Source organism: Monodon monoceros, unplaced genomic scaffold (genome assembly GCF_005190385.1).
Source record: "Monodon monoceros isolate NGI ecotype Baffin Bay Population unplaced genomic scaffold, NGI_Narwhal_1 Super_Scaffold_22, whole genome shotgun sequence".
Taxonomy (NCBI): Eukaryota; Metazoa; Chordata; class Mammalia; order Artiodactyla; family Monodontidae; genus Monodon; species Monodon monoceros.
In genome coordinates this window covers 27539147-27559412 of record NW_021703779.1, presented here as the reverse complement: position 1 = coordinate 27559412, position 20266 = coordinate 27539147, and the positions used below count along the sequence as shown (strand labels likewise).

At 41.5% G+C, this 20266-nt stretch overlaps 1 protein-coding gene across 3 annotated transcripts in view; it reads left to right on the top strand.

Annotated features, from left to right (window-relative positions):
- The window catches only part of DMD (dystrophin), a 2107962-nt gene that overhangs the window by 2063029 nt on the left and 24667 nt on the right, over nucleotides 1–20266 (top strand). For all 3 annotated transcript variants that reach the window (XM_029240034.1, XM_029240038.1, XM_029240035.1), the window contains 2 exons: nucleotides 7453–7696; nucleotides 8833–8956. In XM_029240034.1, coding sequence (XP_029095867.1) covers nucleotides 7453–7696; nucleotides 8833–8956 — 368 coding nt within the window. The remainder of the gene's footprint in view (nucleotides 1–7452; nucleotides 7697–8832; nucleotides 8957–20266) is intronic.

Sequence of the window (20266 nt, the reverse complement as noted above, 5' to 3'; positions counted from 1 at the left end):
TTTAGAAACTGCTAATTTGCTAGATTTATAGTTGCTGTAATAGTTCTGTGTGATTTACTACATTTGCCTGAATGCAGATTGGTGGATATGATTTAGCTGCTTTTAACACTGTATGAGGGTAAAGCTAGATTTCTCTGGGCCTAATCTTTTTAGATGCAGACCTTTGTAGTTGTTCCCACTTTATGAAACGGATCCTGTGTGTGCTCATGCTTTGATATACAGTTTAATGTATAAGACTTGTTAAGACGGTGATCACTGGAAAGTGATCTTCAATTATATAATTACACACAGCACGGAAGGTCCATTTAAAGAGTACATGACCTACGCTGAAAACACTTGGTTGACATCAGTAAATCAATAGAACTTACACAAAGATTGTTGTAATGTTCTTTATTATAACTAGCATGTAGCTTGTTATGATTGCTGGAGGGACCAGGTGCTTTCATGTTTTCAGCAGGTAGAGGTAAAGGCCAATTTGATTTCTCTCTCTTGTTTTTTTTTTTTTTTTTGATTTGTTTCTTATGTCCATTAGCTAGTTAGGAAAAATTTTTTAATGTAAATTTGTGTCTGGACAACCACATTTATACACATGATGACATAAAATTAATCAGATACAGCTACATAGTTGTAGAATGGAGGGATTTTTTTAAGCTCTATGGAGAGTAAGAAATTAATAATGGATGGGAGACTTTTTTGTTTTTTTTTTTTTTTTTTTTAGCAAGACTGGCTGCAGGAAGAAATTGTGGTGACAGAAACCATGTGAAGTGAAATTGAATTAGTGTTCTTTAGGGAGCTACCAGAGAAATATAATTTACAAGATAATCAAGGACCTAAACAGATTCTCTGTGGAGTCATTGTCCGCTCCCTGACGTATATTCATCTACGTTGAAATGACTCCACAAATACCGTCTGTCTAACAATTAGAGAATCGATAGGGGTGAAACGTACATGTATAACTTCAAGAAAAGCAAAATATGTATCTGTAACAAACAATATAAATTGACAGCCAACTGTTAAAATGAGATTATGTACTTGTGGTTAAGGTTTAAAATGACTCACCCTGGAACAGTGGTATCTCACTGATCTTTTATGGGAATGATATCCCCTATGTGCTTTATAAATACTGCGTCCAAAAATACCCAGCATTACGATGTACTTTAAAAGGTACTGGCATAGAAGTTTTTAAATTTAAGAAAATGACTTAGTTCATAAGGGCTAACTGGCTTCATTTCCCAACCCCTAACACTGCTCTGTAACCATGACCACATTTATTAGGAAATGTTTAGTAAAAGTTATCTGTAATTCAACTCTTTTTTTTAAGTGCTTTTAAAAATTAATTTTATTTTTATTTATTTTTGGCTGCGTTGGGTCTTCGTTGCTGCGCGCGGGCTTTCTCTAGTTGCGGTGAGCAGGGGCTACTCTTCGTTGCGGTGCGCAGGCTTCTTATTGCCGTGGCTTCTCTTGTTGCGGAGCACAGGCTCTAGGCGCATGGGCTTCAGTAGTTGCAGCACCCGGGCTCAGTAGCTGTGGCGCGCAGGCTCAGTAGTTGTGGCGCAGGGGTTTAGTTGCTCCGCGGCATGTGGGATCTTCCCGGACCGGGGCTCGAACCTGTGTCCCCTGCAGTGGCAGGCAGATTCTCAACCACTGTGTCACCAGGGAAGCCCTGATTCAACTCTTTGCACGTCAGTTTTTCTTGGTAATCTTCATCAAAATTTATAAGTACCTGTAAAAGAGAACCTAGAATCAAGTCAAAGAACTTTGTATTTTACTTGGTTTCTGGCCAAAGATACCTCCTTTTGAGCTATTTCGGGTGCTATTTCTGGCTTTTCGAACCTTTGGCATGACAGCCTGTCCTGCCTCAGAGCTTCAGGAAAAAAACCATTCCCTCAAAATAAATAAGTTTGTTATTGAGCTCAACAGAAGTTTTATGGATGCCACATACTTGTTTAAGGGGAGGTCACTTGTTTGGTTCACTGAACCCTGTTCTGGTAAATTTCGATTTGAACGAGTACTGTGGGAACCCTGACCGTACATTCACAAAATCAACATGTCCTGGTAGGCTCCTGATTAAGATAATGTTAGCTTTTGCTTTAAGGCATCTTCTTCTCCTACCATTTGTGCAGTGGTAGGTAATGTATGGAGTGAAAAAAATTTTAAAGCCATAGTTGGGCTTGAAAACAAGACGAACATTTCTGTGGACCAGGAATGGGGAGTTGGGGGGAGGGGGAGTGCAGGACGTGGTGAGCAGTGTGTGGGGCTCACACGCTGGTCAGTGGTCTTTCAAACTCCTGTTGGAATAACAGGAATTAAAATTCTCCTCACCAGGTCAGGGCTCAGAGCCAGATTTGAAATCAGGGTCCTGCCAAAACACACCTGGAGAGGGACGGACACATACTCACTTATGTTTGAAAGGAAAATGAAAAAGAGAACCATTTGGACTGCAGCAGGGGACTACAGCTTATATGTATGTAGCCATGGACCTAATGCATAGAACCTAGGGAAGAAGTGAGAAGCATGGTTGAGAAAGGGGAGCATCACAGCCAGGTCCTTGAAGCCAGGACCTGAACCATGCTGCCTGGTGAATGAAATTAGCAATAACTGCATTCATATCACTCAATGTAGGAGCTTCAAACTACCAATATAAGATCTAGCCCTAGACTAGAGGCCCTGAGACCCTGCTGCCTGAGTGGAAACAGCCATAAAACCACTTGACAGAGAACAGTCAGTTCAGAAGGAGAGAGAAATAGAATGGAAAACACTCAAACACGAAATATAGCAGAAAACACACTCTGTCCATTTCAAAATGTCTCCAAACCAAAATCCAAAACACACGCAGACTTGAGATAGCCCCCGCAAACTGACCATCAAATGATGAACTAAGCCTAGATGAAAATAAAACAGAGCAGTCCAGCAAAGATTGCAAGTACATTCAAGATGCTCAAAGACATAAATAAGGAAATACCATTTATTAAAATAAATGAAAAGACAGAAATTGATGAAGTACAGACGGATCTGGAAAAGACATCTTTGGAAATTAAAAACTATCGTCACTGAAGCTACTGAACTCAATAGACAGGGTAAATTCTAGGCTGGACCCAGTCAGGGAAGGTAAGGAATTGGAAAGATGCTGCTGAGGACTTTACTATACACAGCACTAAGAAAAACAGGTAAATATTAAATAAGCAATTAAGGAAAGATGGGGAAGTGACCACAAGACTCTAACATACACCTAGTACAAGTTTCAGAAGAGAGAATGGAGGAAATGGCAGAGAAGCAACATTTGAAGCAGTAAGAGCCGAGAATCCTCCAAAACTGAAGAATGATGTGGGTCTTTAAGGAAATGGTCTCCCGAGAGAAACTTCAAACATCTGGGAAGGCAAGAAAGGCCTATGTAGAGAGCAATTGGTATTCTTTACAGCTCAGCTTTGGGAAGCCCTGGCGGATTCAAATGAGCTTTTTCTGTTTTTCAGTGGAAAGCATAAAAAACAGAGGTGCAGTGTCTTGTATGTATTAAACCATGGTTTCTGAACAAGGGCACTTAGAAATAACTCAGTAAAGGAGAGCTCTGTGGGAAACTAGACCCAGAGAAAGACGTCTCTGGAAAAGGTGGTCTCCTGTCAGTAACTTTGTGAAAAGTAAGTGGGAGGATAGTAATCGTTTGTTGTACTGTCCTGAAGTCCATGTCTAAAAACAATGTTTTCAAAAAGAGCATCGTGGATGACCCACTCTGGTAGAAAGAAAAGTCTTGGATAGGATTCTCCATAAAAAGGTGTTACCAACTGGGACATTTCAGTGAAGGTGGATTTCTTTTAGTGAACACTTCAAGGGGAAAAAAATAGAAGATAATTCCCATCAAATGAAACCTTGTGAACATTGGATGCTGCTTCAGGTTCACGGAAACATTTCCATGACTGTCAGTTAAGCGGCCAGAAATTGGGTTTCATTAAGGTGAACAACTACTTATGGTGGTTCACACCCAGAGGACCTATGTGTACAATCTGGCTGAGGGTAAACTTATTTTGATGAATTTCTTCTCATTACTGCTTTGTCAAAGCAGATTGGCTATGAAACAGACTGCACATATAACTCTCCTTGAAGACTGATAGCAGATAGGATTTCAATCAATACAGATAGGATACTTACGTTCCTGTAAATGGAAAAGATCATGGATTGATTTTCCTGTATGACTTTCAACAAATTCCTAGAAAACTTGTAACGTTAGGTCCAGGGTAGAGCTTTAAACAAAAGACAAGCCCGAAACAAAAACAGATTGGATTGAAATAAAATCATCTTCGGTGCAGAGGTCCAGCATTTTGAAACTAGGCATTTCGGGAGACGTGCCATCCCCGAGGGACAATGGGCAAACCCTTCTTGCCTGCTCACCACTTGCCTCTCACGTCTTTTCTCATAGACAGACATCTCCCACATTTGTGGATAGGGCATTCTCCAACCCGATGAAATACCATCTGTGAACCACAGAAATCTGTCATCTTATTTTGGTATTCATTCATCGTAACCGGAAGAAAGGTATCAAGAGTTCTGCTCATTTGCTGGGTATCAAATAACGGGTGTCCTCCGTTGGAATTGTATTCTCAGCAATTCTAAAGCAAGAAGGAAATCTATACCCCTATGTGTATTTATTAAAAGGCATAAAAATAAGAAAAATGATTGAAGCATTCAACCTAAAAGCTAGAGGAAAAACACAGGAAGTTACAGAACGCTGTTTTGGTTTTGTTGTTTTTTGTTGTTTTTGGTTTGTTTGGTTTTTGCGGTACGCGGGCCTCTCACTGTTGTGGCCCCTCCCGTTGCGGGGCACAGGCTCCGGACGCGCAGGCTCAGCGGCCACGGCTCACGGGCCCAGCCGCTCCGCGGCATGTGGGATCTTCCCGGACCGGGGCATGAACCCGCGTCCCCTGCATCGGCAGCTGGACCCTCAACCACTGCGCCAGCAGGGAAGCCCTGTTTTTTTTTTTTTTAATTTATTTAATTTCGGCTGTGTTGGGTCTTCGTTGCTGCGCACGGGCTTTCTCTAGTTGCGGCGAGCAGGGGCTACTCTTCGTTGCAGTGTGCAGGCTTCTCATTGCGGTGGCTTTTCTTGTTGCAGAGCACAGGCTCTAGGCAGGCAGGCTTCAGTAGTCGTGGCACGTGGGCTCAGTAGTTGTGGCGCATGGGCTTAGTTGCTCCGCGGCATGGGGGATCTTCCCGGACCAGGGCTCGAACCCGTGCCCCCTGCATTGGCAGGCAGACCCCTAACCGCTGCACCACCAGGGAAGTCCCAGGACATCGTTAATGAACGTAAAAGGAGACTAGAATAACTGAAGAGCTTCACCATATTCCTGGATATGAAGACTCAATAACACGGAGTCAGCTCTTCCCATTTTAATCTATACAGTCAGTGTAAGTGAAACCCGGAATTTCAACAAGGATTTTCCTGAAATCTGAAATCTTGACACTAAAATCATAGGGATGATCAGAGAGGTCTGAAGAGCCAAGAAAATTTTTCAGACAAAACAAAGGGGGAGCGAGATGGCCTACCAGACAGACAATGTATTTAAAGCCATAGTGTGGAATTGCACAGGGACAGATAAACCAACAGCAGAGACTAGAGAGCTCAGAAGCACACTTGTGTATTTATGGATGTTTGATGTATTATATAAGTGCCATAGAAATCAGTGGACGAAAGGTGGACTACACAATGAATGGGGCTGGCTTAATAAGTTATCTGTGTGGGGATAGTAAAATTAGATTTTACGTTCACGCCAAACATAAAAGATTCTGCGTAAAGTCCTAACTGTGAAAAACAAAATTTTGAATTTTAAAATGTAGGTGTAAGGAAGATTTTCTTAAAACATAAAAAGCAGAAAACATGGAGGAGTGTTTTGAAACTAAAAACTGTTGTACAATAAGATGCCAAGAATAAAGTTAAAGGTCAGCTATGCTAAGATAAGTGTAGGAGATAGTATCTGCTGTGCATATAACTGGCAAAGGATAAGCATCTCGAACATATCCAGAACGTGAATAAGACAAAGACAACCCAGTAGGGAAATGGGCAAGGAAACATGAAAGAAAAGCCAACTAACATAAAACAAGTTCAGCCTCGGGGAATTCCCTGGCGGGCCAGTGGTTAGGGCTCTGTGCTTTCACTGCCAAGGGCGCGGGTTCGATCCCTGGTCAGGGAACTAAGATCCCACAAGCCACGCGGTACGGCCAAAACAGAAAAAGTTCAGCCTCACCAGTAGTCAGAGATGTGCTCGTTAAAATGTACCCATCAACCAAAACTTAAGTGTTTGGTAACACCAAGTATTTGATGAAGATGTGACCAAATGGAAAATCTCACTCACTACTGGTGGGAGAGTAAATAGGTATAAAATCTCTTAGGAGAGCAGTTTGGTGATCTGTAGCAATGTTGAAGATGTTGCTAGAACCCAGCAATTTTACATCTACATACATTCTGTAAAGAATCTCTTAAAACAGGTATCCAAGGAGACAGGTAGACAGAAGTTCATTGCGTCACTCTTTGTAACAGTGACAAGTTGGAAACAACCTAAATGTTCATTGAGAGGAGAGTGTTGTTGGCATATTCAAGCAGCAGAATAATACCTTACAGCCGTTAAAATCATGAACTATTATGTATCAAGATGGATAAATCTCCAAAACGGTGTTGAAGGCAAAAAGCAACTCTTAGAATGGTATGTACATGCTTCAACAGAGTTCTTAGACATAAAGTTTAAGAACATGCAAAATAATGCTGTTAGATTGAACCACGTGAAATGGCCATTTATGTAGGGTAGAAAAAGCCGAATCTCAGCAAGCCAGTATCTGTGGATGCATTCGTGGTAATGATGGTCGTGGAACTCAGGATGGCATTATCTCCTTGGGGGCATTGGTGAGCGGGGAACTGGTATCATAGTAAGGAGAATCTGTGGGGAAGCTTCAGCTGCAACTGTCATATTTTATTTCTTCAAAGAAATTTGAAGAAAATATGGCAAATGTTAAATTTATTAAAGCGCTGTGGTGGGTACATGGGTGCACTCTTACTATGTCCTTGCACGTTGCTGTTGAAAATATTTGATGATTTTTTTAAGCAAAGCGAAGTGTTGACAGAGGTATAAGAATTGTAATCTCGTGACAGTATAAGGAAATATTTACAAAATGATTAACTCCTTTGCTGCTTAATTACGTAAACATAGCACTTATAAGGCTTTTGAGTATAGAAGATTGAAAAGCATCCCCCCCTCACATATTCCGGGCAGACGCTTCAAATTTTATTTTGTTTTTTTAGCATCACTAAAATCGTCGTCATAAAAACCATTCATTAAGTGCCTCCCTTTTGCTTGCTATTGTGTTTGGTGGTGGTCAGATGTATCTCTCTGCCATTGTATAAGAAATCTGGTGATGATATTCAGTTTTCCTTTTTTTTTTTTTCTTTTCCACTTCTTTGATGCCGAACAGGAATCTGCAAGCAGAATATGATCGCCTCAAGCAGCAGCATGAGCATAAAGGCCTATCCCCACTGCCGTCCCCTCCTGAAATGATGCCCACCTCTCCCCAGAGTCCCCGGGATGCTGAGCTCATTGCTGAGGCCAAGCTACTGCGTCAACACAAAGGCCGCCTGGAAGCCAGGATGCAAATCCTGGAAGACCACAATAAACAGCTGGAATCCCAGTTACATAGGCTAAGGCAGCTGCTGGAGCAAGTGAGAGCCACCTCTCTGTAACGTGGGATATTTACAAAACGTCATTTTCCCCTCTTCAAACTAAACACTAGAACTCCGAGTCCTTTTCAGAACTGTAATAAGCATTGATTTGTTAATTACTTAGTATGTGCCTAGCAAAGTGCTAGATATCAAGGGATATAAGAAGAGGAGGAACAACTAGCATGTCATTTTATAGTTGTCCCAGATTGTTTCCTACAAAAGTGTCTTGTATTTGACTGATTTAAAATTCATCTTGGGAAAAAAAAATACAGAAAGGTTTCCACTAGTTACCTCAAAGTGAAAATTTTACCTCTTGAAATGGAACTCTTTTTTTGTTTTTTTTTGTTGTTTTTTTTTTTTTGCGGCACGCGGGCGTCTCACTGCTGTGGCCTCTCCCGTTGCCGAGCACAGGCTCCGGACGCGCAGGCCCAGCGGCCATGGCTCACGGGCCCAGCCGCTCCGCGGCATGTGGGTTCTTCCCGGACCGGGGCACGAACCCGCGTCCCCTGCATCGCCTGCATCGGCAGGCGGACTCTCAACCACCCCGCCCCCAGGGAAGCCCGGAACCAGAACTTTTTTTTTTTTTTTTTTTTTTTTTCCAGTTAGTCTTATTTTCTGGTATACCTTTGGGTTTTTTTCTTTTGGTAATCCCTAAAACATAATTTTTTTACGTCTCCATTGAAAATATAGGAGGATATTGCATTGTGGGAGGCCCTACCTGCACACAGTCCTGGCTTTCTGGGAATTTAAAAATTTGAGATATGTTCTCTCCATCTTGTTCTTTAATACTTCACAAAAATAAGAATTCTCCACTACATTTTTGTGGTCTCATATGGTTTCACCATTCTCACATGACCTTCTAAATCTTTCGGTTATTGAGGCTCATCATTTTTTTATATCGTATTCCACCGTAGCCGTAATGTATTTCAGACTTAGAAGGGGGGGTACAATTCAGGTACACAGACAGTATCCATGGATCTTATCAACAGTGAAATTTCCCAAATGTAATAACCATCTTTGGGAGGTTTCTAAGTAGGAAAAGTAGTAATTTCTGAGTCTTGAGTGTCTGTAATAGGTATATATTTGTTTGCGTGTTTATTATGAAAAATAATTCTCTTTTCTTTTGAATGCCTCAGCCCCAGGCAGAGGCCAAGGTGAATGGTACAACGGCGTCCTCTCCTTCTACGTCTCTTCAGAGGTCAGACAGCAGCCAGCCTATGCTGCTCCGGGTGGTGGGCAGTCAAACTTCGGAATCCATGGGTAAGTGTCTGTCTCAGCTACTCCTGGATTTCGTTCTCTCTTAAGGTCTGGAAATGGTGAACTGTTTGTTTGCTCAGAGGTTTAAATCATCCGCTAAATAAATTATCTAATACCGGTTCCGGACAAGGGATTGTCGTAAACGCCTTCGGGGTACGAAGATGAAAGACATAGTCCTAGCCCGCAAAGGACTGGCTGTTCAGTTAGAACAAGGCAACGTGGTACTACAGTTTCATTCATTTCGCAGATCAGAGAAGGCTTTTCGACGAATTGATATTTGTGAAGGGTTTTGAAGGATGGAGTAGGAACTGAGCATATGTTGAAGAAGGTATAGCATAACTGAAGATGTAGAGAGAGGTGAGGGCCTTGGGCCAAGGGCAGGAAGGAGCCACTGGTCCAGTTAGATAGATAGGGTCCAAGCAGGAGGTGGGGTCGGGGAGGAAGGAAGGCTGCAGAGGAAGGTTGGGGTCACATTAGAGTGACGTGAGTATTGGGCAGAGGTGTGTGGTCAGTGTCAGGGAGCCGCTGAAGATCATTTAGCAGGTGAGAAATAATAGCTAAAAAGATGTACTCCGGCAGTTTTATCTGCCCCGAAGTGAAAATAAAACTTTTACGGGTTGAAAGACTCGTTAGGAGGCAATCAATCAATCACAAAGGCCAAGTTATGGGACTTACTTGAAAATAGAGTACCCAAGGCCAGGGGACTGACTGGAAAATGTAAGGAAAGGCAATGAGGGGAGAGGATTTGGTTGGAAGAAGATAGTGATCCCTTTGAATGTGGAAACACTGTGTTTGTTTGTTTTAGGAGGGGGTGAAAGGACAGTCTGGAGAGATGTGAGAGTGAACTCCACAGAATTGATAGCTGCAAGGGGGTGAGATGAGAAATATATAACAAAGGTGCTTGGATACAGCGCCTCGGGGAGGACCTCCGTTGGGGTGATGGCGTAGTGAAGGAGTGGGGAGTAGTGGTGGAAAGGTTACCGAAGAGGGATTACTGAATAATAGCCTCCAAGACCAAAAAACGAAGCAGGCAACTCCTTAAAGTACAATTAATTATGGAGTTTACTATGGGTAGCATCAGGTGGACGGTGATCCTGAAACGTTTGCAGCTGCACGCCCTGCCGCCGAAAGGGGTACAGGGGGACTTAAAGGGGCCAAAGCATGTATGCACGGATGGAAACTGGGGCTTTCTCCTCCCCTCTGGGCGGGGGCGGGTGGGGTGGTCTCAGGACCATTAACCATCTGTGCCAGCAACGGGCACTCTTCCAGTTTTTGTATCAGATGAAGGTAAGGATAACAAGCCGATAGGGAACTTGTCTGGCTTGGGCACAGTCCTGGTGAGCAGGCTGAAGCTCAGTCAGTCAGTCACACAGAAAGGGGAGGGAGGAGGCAGGCCTGTGTGCCCAGGATGGAGCTGACAAAATGGAGTCAGTGTGGCTCAGCCACACAAGCCGGCCTAGGTTTCGGGAAGAAGATGAGTGCAAGAGGTCAAAATGCTGAAGAGGGCGCGATCGAAAGGAAAATAAATTACAGCTCAGGGGATCCCCGTCAGCGCAGTAGCTGACAGTGCTTCCTCAGAAGTGGCTAAGAGAAGGCAAGTTGGAGAGGTCTGTCTTTTCCCGGAAATAAAAGGTCAGGTAACCTTGAAAATGAGTGTGGCTTGAGGAGAGAAAGGGTCTTTCTTTAGACCCTAATGGAACATTATCAAGTAACACTGGGGGCGGAGATAAAAAAAAAAAAGTGTGTAGACAAAATGGTCAGCCAGGTCTGGTGGTGGTCTTCAGTAGTCTTTTCTCTGCCTAGGACGGGGTTCCAAGAAAACTGGAGTTCATGAGGCAAAAAAAAAAAGGTCAAAACAAGTAAAGCATGTTGCAGGGGGTAATGAATCCATTGTTAAAAGGACCGTGACAGGTGGTTGCCGGCCATCTGCTTACTGGTTTTTCTTGTTGTGCTAGGCTAGACAGTAGGGGGTTTTATGAAGGCCACAAATACTTGCTCTGTCCCCCTCGTCTCGTGAGGCCCAGCACGAGTCACCGCGTGCTCTATGCTTTCTTTTCCCTGGGTCCTAAACTGGGTTTACTTGACCCTCTTACCTCACAGAAAGGAAGGAAGAGACCTGGGACTCCTTGATTCACACTTAAAGCTCTGTCGCCTGGTCCCATGGTGTGTCGAAGAATTCATTTTATGCTTAGGATCTTCCGTGAGAGTAGAATATAGAGAGGTGAAGTGCCTAATCCAAATTGATGGGACAAAAAGGAAAGGTATGAGTGCATTTTATGGTGGAGGATTGGGGACCATACCATGGTCAGGAAAATTCCCAAGTTGGACAGCATGGAAAGTAAAACAAAAACACTTTGCAGTGACGCCTACGTCTACGTCTACGAGGTAGCCTCCCAGTGAGCTGATTATATACACGGGGGTCATGGGGGGGGCCAGGGTTGCTGGGAAAGGAGAAAGATTCCTGAAGAAGTTGACGAGGGTGGATGAGGGCACTGAGATTAGAGAAATCAAAGCTTGTAGAAAAGCCAGCTTTCATTTCTTTTCTGAAGGAAGAGGAAATGTTTGTTTGGAGTTGTTTTCCCAGCTTTACCACACCTCAGTGATTTAGGGCATCAGAGTCTCTTTCTCCACATGAGCTCTGAGTCGAGCTAATGGCCTGTTTGTTGGGACTGTAAGTCATAGCGCAGCGTATGACAGAATATTATATGCCTTTGTAAAGTCTGCGAATTCCAAAAATAACCGAGTTCTAGTACCTCTGTTGTTGTTAATGCCTACGGCAGGATTTTGCCTTGCCTTTTTTTGAAGTAAGCAAAGCCTGTGAAACGAAGTCACATATTTGAGTGGTGAGATTCAGAGCCCTGGGTGCTTATTAGGAGCATTAATTATTTAGGCCTGTCAACAGTGGCAAAGAGGCAGCGTGCCTATGAAAGGACCCAAATTAAAGTCCACGTCAGGCCGTGGAGCTGAGAGGATCGTGGCAGAACTGAATGCAAGAACAGAAGTGCTTGCTTTCTCCAGTGGCCCAGTTAGGCTAAGAGATGACTTGCCACTGTAAAATGGATAGGCTCTGTTGGTAATAATAAAAGTGTGTTCTCTGGATGAAGAGAGAGAGTGAATTCAAAGGTGACTTTCTTTTCTTCACCACAAAGAAGAAAAAAAAAAAGACCATCTTCTTGCGGGGCAGGATGCACACAGGTGTTGAAACAAAGGCAGTGTGTATGTATCCTCGTGCTTTGAAGCTCTGAGACGTGATATGGCTGGGATTCGCGGAACCATTTTCTGGTAGAGAGTTGCATTCTTTTAATATATAACCCCAAGACTTTTTAAAGAGAAACATGGGTGAAGTCATACTGGGTGATCTAATGAGTTGGAGTGTTTCCTCAAACCAGGAAACACCACTGGTAAGTCTCTGGGTACCATATGTGCGTTCTAGACGTCTTTTAAAAGGGGACGACGTCCTAATAATGAATAATGACACTCACATTCTGTTAGAAATGAACCAAGTCTATCTTCCCAACAGCTTATCTCTGACTCCCTTAACTTCTTGTACCCAATCAATCATTCTTTTTTAAAGAACATTTTATATTTTACTCGTTCGTTTAAACAATGTTTAAAGAAGGTCCCTTACCTGCTTGCTTGTTTAGAACAATTTCAAACTTACTTAGGGCAGAACTGCAGTTACTTCAGCGTTTTGCCACAGTCGCTTTATTTACTGACAGTCACATCTATTCACGTTAACAAACATCTTTATGTATCCTGCCTAGATACTCATGTATGTTTTATGTGCCTGTATAGTTTTAATGATTACGTTGCATACTTAGTAACGCTTCAACCTAATCACACTCAGGAAAGTAAACAGCGATACAGTACTATCATCTAATTTAAATTGAAATCTCCCCCATTCTGCCAGGAATATTCTTTCTGGCTTTTGGGGGTTTTTCACTCAGGAGCCAGTGAATTTTCACTCAGGAGCCAGTGAAAGGTCACGCTTTGCAGCATCTAGTTGCTAGTTGCCTTGTCTCTCTTTTTTTTCCTTACTCTCCTAAGGAGTCTAGACCACTTCCCTAGCCTCTTCAGATTTTTTCATGAGACTGACATTTCAGAAGAGGTCAGGCCAGTTGTTTTGTAAAACATTTCTCACTTTGCATTTACTCATGATTGGATTCAGGCTAAGTATGTATGTATGCCACCTGACCGCATAGGTGAGGATGTGTCCCCTCAGTGCATCGCTGGAAGGCTTTTCTCAAGATTGTCAGCCTAGACCTCTCTCCTGAGTGAGTGAGCATTTTTCTGGATAAAACCAAAAAAACCCCACAACAATCTAAAATTTGCGCTCAACCTCCAGAATTTCTAAACTGTACAAAGGCAGTCATTTTCCACACTTTTTTTCCCCTTTACCTACATTAAAGCGTAATTGACATACAAAGAAACGTACACATCTTGATAAGTTTGGACATACGTATATACCCCGTGATACCATCATCACAGCCAAGGTACTAAACATATTCATTACCTCTAAAACCACCCCTTTACTTACCTTCCTTCTTGAGCCAAGCCCCACCAACAAACACCTCTGCAGTCATCAAGGTCAGTCTGTTTTGCTTCGCATAAACAAACGAGAGAAAAACTCGTAGCCCTCATGATGGAACAGACAATATGAATACTCACCTAACTGGTTTCTCTGTCTTTAGGCTCTCTTTCCAAGCCATCTTCCACGTGTCTCCCTGACATTCAGATTGTATATTAATTAATTATTCTTCTCCCTTTTTTTATGGCTCCTGTTTGCCTCAAGTCCATACTCCTTGGCCACGGTGTTCAAATTCAAAGGTAGACTCACCTTCCTCTAGAGCCCAGTTTTTCACTGTCTGTCTTCAAACATGATCGATCCCCTGCCTCCATTTGCAGACCGCAGTGCTCGTGCACACATACCATGCCGTTTCACTAATCCACGCTGTCAGTCAGCCATCTCCGACCCCGTGCGCGATGTCTTCTTAACCTGCAATGTACCATCGTTTTCACTCGTCTTTTGGGGGCACTTGATCGTGCATTATTATATCCTGTAATTAATTTATTCTGTCTTCGTTATCAGACTTTGTTTCCTCTCCCTAGAGCTTAACCTCCTTAGAGACAAGGCCTGAGTCTTGCTCACTTTCTTCCCCATTTGATCACCTTTTATGTAACAGACAGACAGACAGACAGACATTCAGTAAGATGCTTGTTTTCGAAGCCAAGCACAGTATAACCTTGTGTAGCTATGGAACGGTGCACACTTAGGAAATTTAGCCTGAGGTTCTGAATCAAGATGACAACGTAAGAAGATCCTGAATCCCCCCCCCCCCCCCCCACTCACAGAGCCCTCTCAAAGAAATTCAAGAACTAGCTGAGCGACTCCTAGATGGTGGACAAACAAACAGAAAAAAAGCCCCCATCAAAACGGGTAGGAGATGTAGAAAACAAACTTATGGTTACCAGGGGAGAAAATAATTGGAAGACGTACACACTACTATATATAAAATATGGATAACTACTAAGGACCTACTGTATAGCACAGGGAACGCTACTCAATACTCTAAAATGACCTATCTGGGAAGAGAGCTAAAAAAGAGTGGATACATGTATATCTGTAACTGATTCACTTTGCTGTACACCTAACAAACACAACATCGTAAATCAACTAGATGCCAATAAAAATTAATTTAAAAGAAACAGGTAGGAGATCCTGAGACAGTCTTGCTGTAAACCCCATCCCTGGCATGATGACACACAACCAGGAAAGAACTCTCAACTATTAGCTTCTCCCTGAGGAGTAAAGTTTTGGCCTTCACAAACACCTAACTAACTTTGAAGTCAGTCAGTGGGCCTTGCATCCGTGAGAGAGAGCGATCCACAAGGCTATGGAACTTAAAGGGCTCACGTGGACTCAACAAGGCTAACCCCGCCTCCCCCCACCCCTGCCGCCAAGTGCACAGCTTAGAGGCAGCAGACTGGAATGCATCCAGTCTTTCCATGAAACAGTCCTCTTCGTTTGTTTGTTTATAACTTACAAGCCTCAGCCTGAAGAGGCAGGCTTCTTACTCATTTAACACACATATACAGGGGCTGACTTACTTCTGTACTCTCTAGAGATCGCGCAGGCCAGCCCGTGCCATCTTCCCACTCTGCTGCCTCACTCCAGGTCATTGGTATCTCCCATAAAGGAGCTTGTGCACACATCTGGTGGCCAGCAGGGTTTATGTTCACAGGTTCAATGGAATGGTAGCATCCCAAAAAAAAGCAGTTTTTAAATAGCTATCATCTTTTAAATAGCTATCATCTCCCCAGAGCTCAGTGCAGAGGGGGCACACAGAAACGTTTACATCTCCCACTTTTTCCCCGAAAGAAAGAGGTCTATTTACATCCTTTAAAAGCTATTTGCCGGGGCGGGGGTCAGCCTTCCAATCATCTTGCATCTAAGTGCTGACTGAAATCCTTCCCCCCTTTGGAACACTGACAGGTCTGGGCACACCCTCAACTAACTACTCAGAGCCACTAAGAACAAAGAAGCCTCTTTGGACCATCACAAAAGTTTGAGAGACGACCCAGAGGTAGGGCAGGGTTGAAAAACAAGGCTCACCTCCTACATGAGATCACGCCTTCAAGATGGCAGAGGTAACTGTTATAGCCAATGCATAGAAACCAACACAAAGGTCAAGGCAAATGAAAAAACAAATATAATACATTCCAAAGAACAGAACAAGATGAAACCTCGAAAAAGACCGTAAAGAGATTGACATAAAAGTATTTTGCAAATAGAGACTTCAAAATAACAGCCCTAAAGATGCTCATCAAGGTCAGGAAAACAATGCATTAAAGTGAGAATTCCAAGGAAGAGAGAGAGAACTATAAGAAAAGTACCAAATAGAAATCACAAAGCTAAGGATACAATAACTGAACCGATAAATACAATAGAAGGGTTCAACAGCAGACTAGATGAATTGGAAGAAAGGATGAGCAAACCCAAAAACAGGGCAGTGGAATTCATCCATCATAGGATGAAAAAGAAAAATGAAAGAAAACAAACAAACTTACGGTTGCCAAAGGGGAAAAGTGGGGCGGGCGGGCGGGGGGGTTATTAGTTTGGGATTAGCAGATACACACTACTATATATAACATAGATAACCAGCAAGGACTTACTGTATAGCACAGGGAACTCTACTCAATATCTTGTAATAACCTATCATGGAAGAGATGCGAAAAAATTATATATATATATATATACACACACACACACACACACACACACACACACGTATATATCTGAATCACTTTGCTATACATCTGAAACACAACATTGTAAAATCAACAATATTTCAATAAATTTTTTTACAAGAATGACAGAGAAGATAGCTTAAGGAACTTAGTGGACACCGTCAGGCAGACAAATATTCCTAATATAGGGTCCTAGAAGGAAAAGAGAGAGAGAAAGCAGAAAACTTTCTTAACCTGAGGGAGGAAACAGACTTCTAGATCCAGGAAGCCTGGACAGTTCCCACACCAAGACACATTATAATTAAACTGTCACAAGTGAAAGACAATGAGAGAATCTTAAAAGCAGCAAGAGGAAAACAACTTGTTACATACAAGGGAATCCCTATAAATCCATCAGCAGAAACTTTGCAGGCCACAAGGGAGTTTCATGATATATTCAAAGTATTTAAAGGAAAAACAAAAACCCTGCCAACCAGAAGACTCTATCCAGAAAAGTTGTCCTTCAGACTTGGAGAGAGAAAGAGTTTTCCAGACAAGCAAGCAAAAGCTGAAGGAATGCAACACCACTACACCAGCCTTACAAGAAATGTAAAACGGACTTCTTCTTTTAAACTCAAACAAAAGGGTGCTAGCTAATTAGTAACAGGACAACATGAAAGCGTAAGCCTCACGAGTAAAGGCAATTATATAATTAAATTCAAAAACAGTGATGGGCTGACTGCTTATACATTCAGTATGAAGGTTAAAAAGCAAAAGTAATCAAAATAACTATAACCAAAGTAATTTGTTAATAGACACACAGATAAAAATATGTAAACCGTGGCATCAGAAACATAAAACAGAGGGAGGAGAGTAAAAATGTAGAGCTTTAGAATGTGTTCGAAGTTAGGTATTTATTATCAACTTAAAACAGATTGTTATAAATATGTTTTATCTGAGCCTCATGGTAACCACAAAGCACAAACCTATACACAAACAATAGAAAGGAATCTAAGCATTACACTACAGACAATCATCAAATCACAAAGGAAGAGAGCAAGAGGAAGAAAGGCACAGAGGAACTACAGAACAGCCAGCAAACAATTTTTTACTGGCAGTTAAGTACACATCTATCAAAAATTACTTTAAATTTAAGTGGACTGAATTTTCCAGTCACAATATATGGAGCAGCTGAATGGATTAAAAAACAAGACCTACAGTCTCCCATGGCAATAGAAATAAAAACAAATAAACAAGTGGGACCTAATCAAACTTACAAGCTTTTGCACAGCAAAGGAAACCATAAACAAAATGAAAAGACAACCTACAGAGTGGGAGAAAATACTTGCAAATAACGCAACCAGCAAGGGCTTAATTTCCAAAATATACAAACAGCTCATACAACTCAACAACCAAAAAACAACCCAACTGAGAAATGGGCAGAAGATTGGGATTGACACATCCACACTACTATATGTAAAATAGATAACTAATAAGGACCTACTGTATAGCACAGGGAACTCTACTCAATACTCTGTAATAACCTATATGGGAAAAGAATCTGAAAAACAATAGATATATGTATATGTAAAACCGAATCACTTTGCTGTACAGCAGAAACTAACACAACATTATAGACCAACTATACCCCAGGAAAAAAAATTTTTTAGAAAGAAAAATGGACAAAAGACCTAAATAGACATTTCTCCAAAGAAATACAAACAGCCAAGAGGCACATGAAAAGATGCTCAACATCGCTAATTATTAGAGAATGCAAATCAAAACTACAATGAGATACTGCCTCCCACACCAGTCAGAATTGGCCATCGTTAAAAACTCTACAAATAACAAATGCTGGAGAAGACACGGAGAAAAGGGAACACGCCTACAGTGTTGGTGGGAATGTAAAGTGGCGCAGCCACTATGGAGAACAGTACAGAGGTTCCTCAGAAAACTAAAAATAGAACATGATCCAGCAGTCCCACTCCTGGGCATATATCCGTGCAAAACTCATCTAAAAAGGTACATGCACCCCTGTGTCCATAGCAGCACTATTCACAATAGCCAAGACATGGAGACAACCTAAACGCCCATCAACAGAGGAATGGATAAAGAAGATATGGTACGTATATACAATGGAATACTACTACTCAGCCATAAAAAAAAGAACGAAATAGTGCCATTTGCAGCAACATGGGTGCTACTAGAGATTATCATACTAAGTGAAGTAAGTCAGAAAGAGAAAGACAAATACCATATGATATCACTTAAATGTGGAAGCTAAAACACAACACAAAGGAACCTGTCTGAGAAACACAAACAGACTCACGGACACAGGGAACAGACTTGTGGTTGCCAAGGGGGAGGAGGTTGGTGGAGGAATGGAGTGCGAGGTTGGGGTTAGCAGATGTAAGCTATTATACATGGACTAGATAAACAGCAAGGTCCTACTGTATAGCGCAGGGAACTATATTCAATATCCTATGATAAACCGTAATGGAAAAGAATATTAAATATATATATATATATGTATAACTGAATCACTTTGCTGTACAGCAGAAATTAACACAACACTGTAAATCAACTAAACTTAAGACAAAACAAAAGGAAAGGAAAGACACAAGACAAATGCAACATATGACCCTAGGTTCCGGGGTGGGGGTGGACTATATACATGTGCACGTATATGGTTATAGTTATAAAAGACATTATGAATTATTAAGGCAATTGGTGAAATTTAAATACAGGCTACAAATTAGATGATAATATAGTGCAATGTGGTTCCATAAGATAAGGGTTCAAGGACATAATGATGAAGTACTTAGGAGAAAAAGGGTCATGGACCTGAACCTTGCATTGAAATGGGTCAGCAATGATAACAACAATAACAAATCTATGTGTTTAGAAAGCGAAACAAAGCAAATATGGCAACATTAACACTTGGTGAATCAAGGTAAAGGGTATATTAGGAGTCTATTTTACTATTGGAATTTTTCTGTTAACTTTGAAGTTAAAATTTAACGGAAATCCTTTCCAACAAAAACAAACAAAACAACAACAGAAACAAGACCTAGCCCTATGTGGCCTATAAAAAAGTCACTTCAGATGCAAAGATGTAAAGAAACCTGGGGTAGCTACACTTCTATCAAACAAAATAGACTTTGAAACGACGACTAAAATAAGACCCAAAGAAGGGCATTACAACAATGATAAAGAGGTCATTCCAGTAAGAGGCTATAACATTTGTACGTGTTTATTCACCCAACATAGGGGCACCTAAACATATAAAGCAAATATTAAGAGACCTAAAGGGAAAAACAGATAGCAATACAATAATAGTAGGGGATTTAACCACATATCTCACGTACATCAGTGGATAGGTTATCCAGACAGAAAATCAATAAGGAAGCATGGGACCATATATTATGTCAGATGAACTTAACATACATACAGAACACTCCATCCAAACACAGCAGAGGACATTCTTAAGTGTACGTGGAACATTCTCTAGGATGGAACATTCTCCAGGATAGATCATATATTGGGCCACAAAACAAGTCTCAGTAAATTTAAGAAGATTGAAATCATATCGAGCATCTTTTCTGACCACAGTGTTATGAAACCAAAACTCAATCTCAAGAAGAAAACTGGAAAATTCACAAATATGGGAATACTTAATAACATACCAGTGTGTTACTGTACACACCACAAATGGATTGATGAAGAAATCAAAGGAGAAATCAAAAACTACCTTGAGACAAACGAAAATGGAAATGCAACATAACAGAAGTTACAGGATGCAGCAAAGCAGTTCTGAGAGGGAAGTTCATACAGATAAATGCCTGCATCAAGAAACAAAAAGGTCTCAAACAACCAACCTAACTTTACACCTCAAGGAACTAGAAAAAGAAGAACAAAGTCCAAAGTTAATGGAAGGAAAGAAAGATCAGTGCAGACATAAATGAAATAGAGATGGAAAAGATCAATGAAACGAAGCGCTTCTTTTTTCTTTTTGAAAAGATAGATAAACAAAATAGACCTTTAGACAAACTCGCCAAGAGAAAAAGAGAGAGGACTCAAAATCAG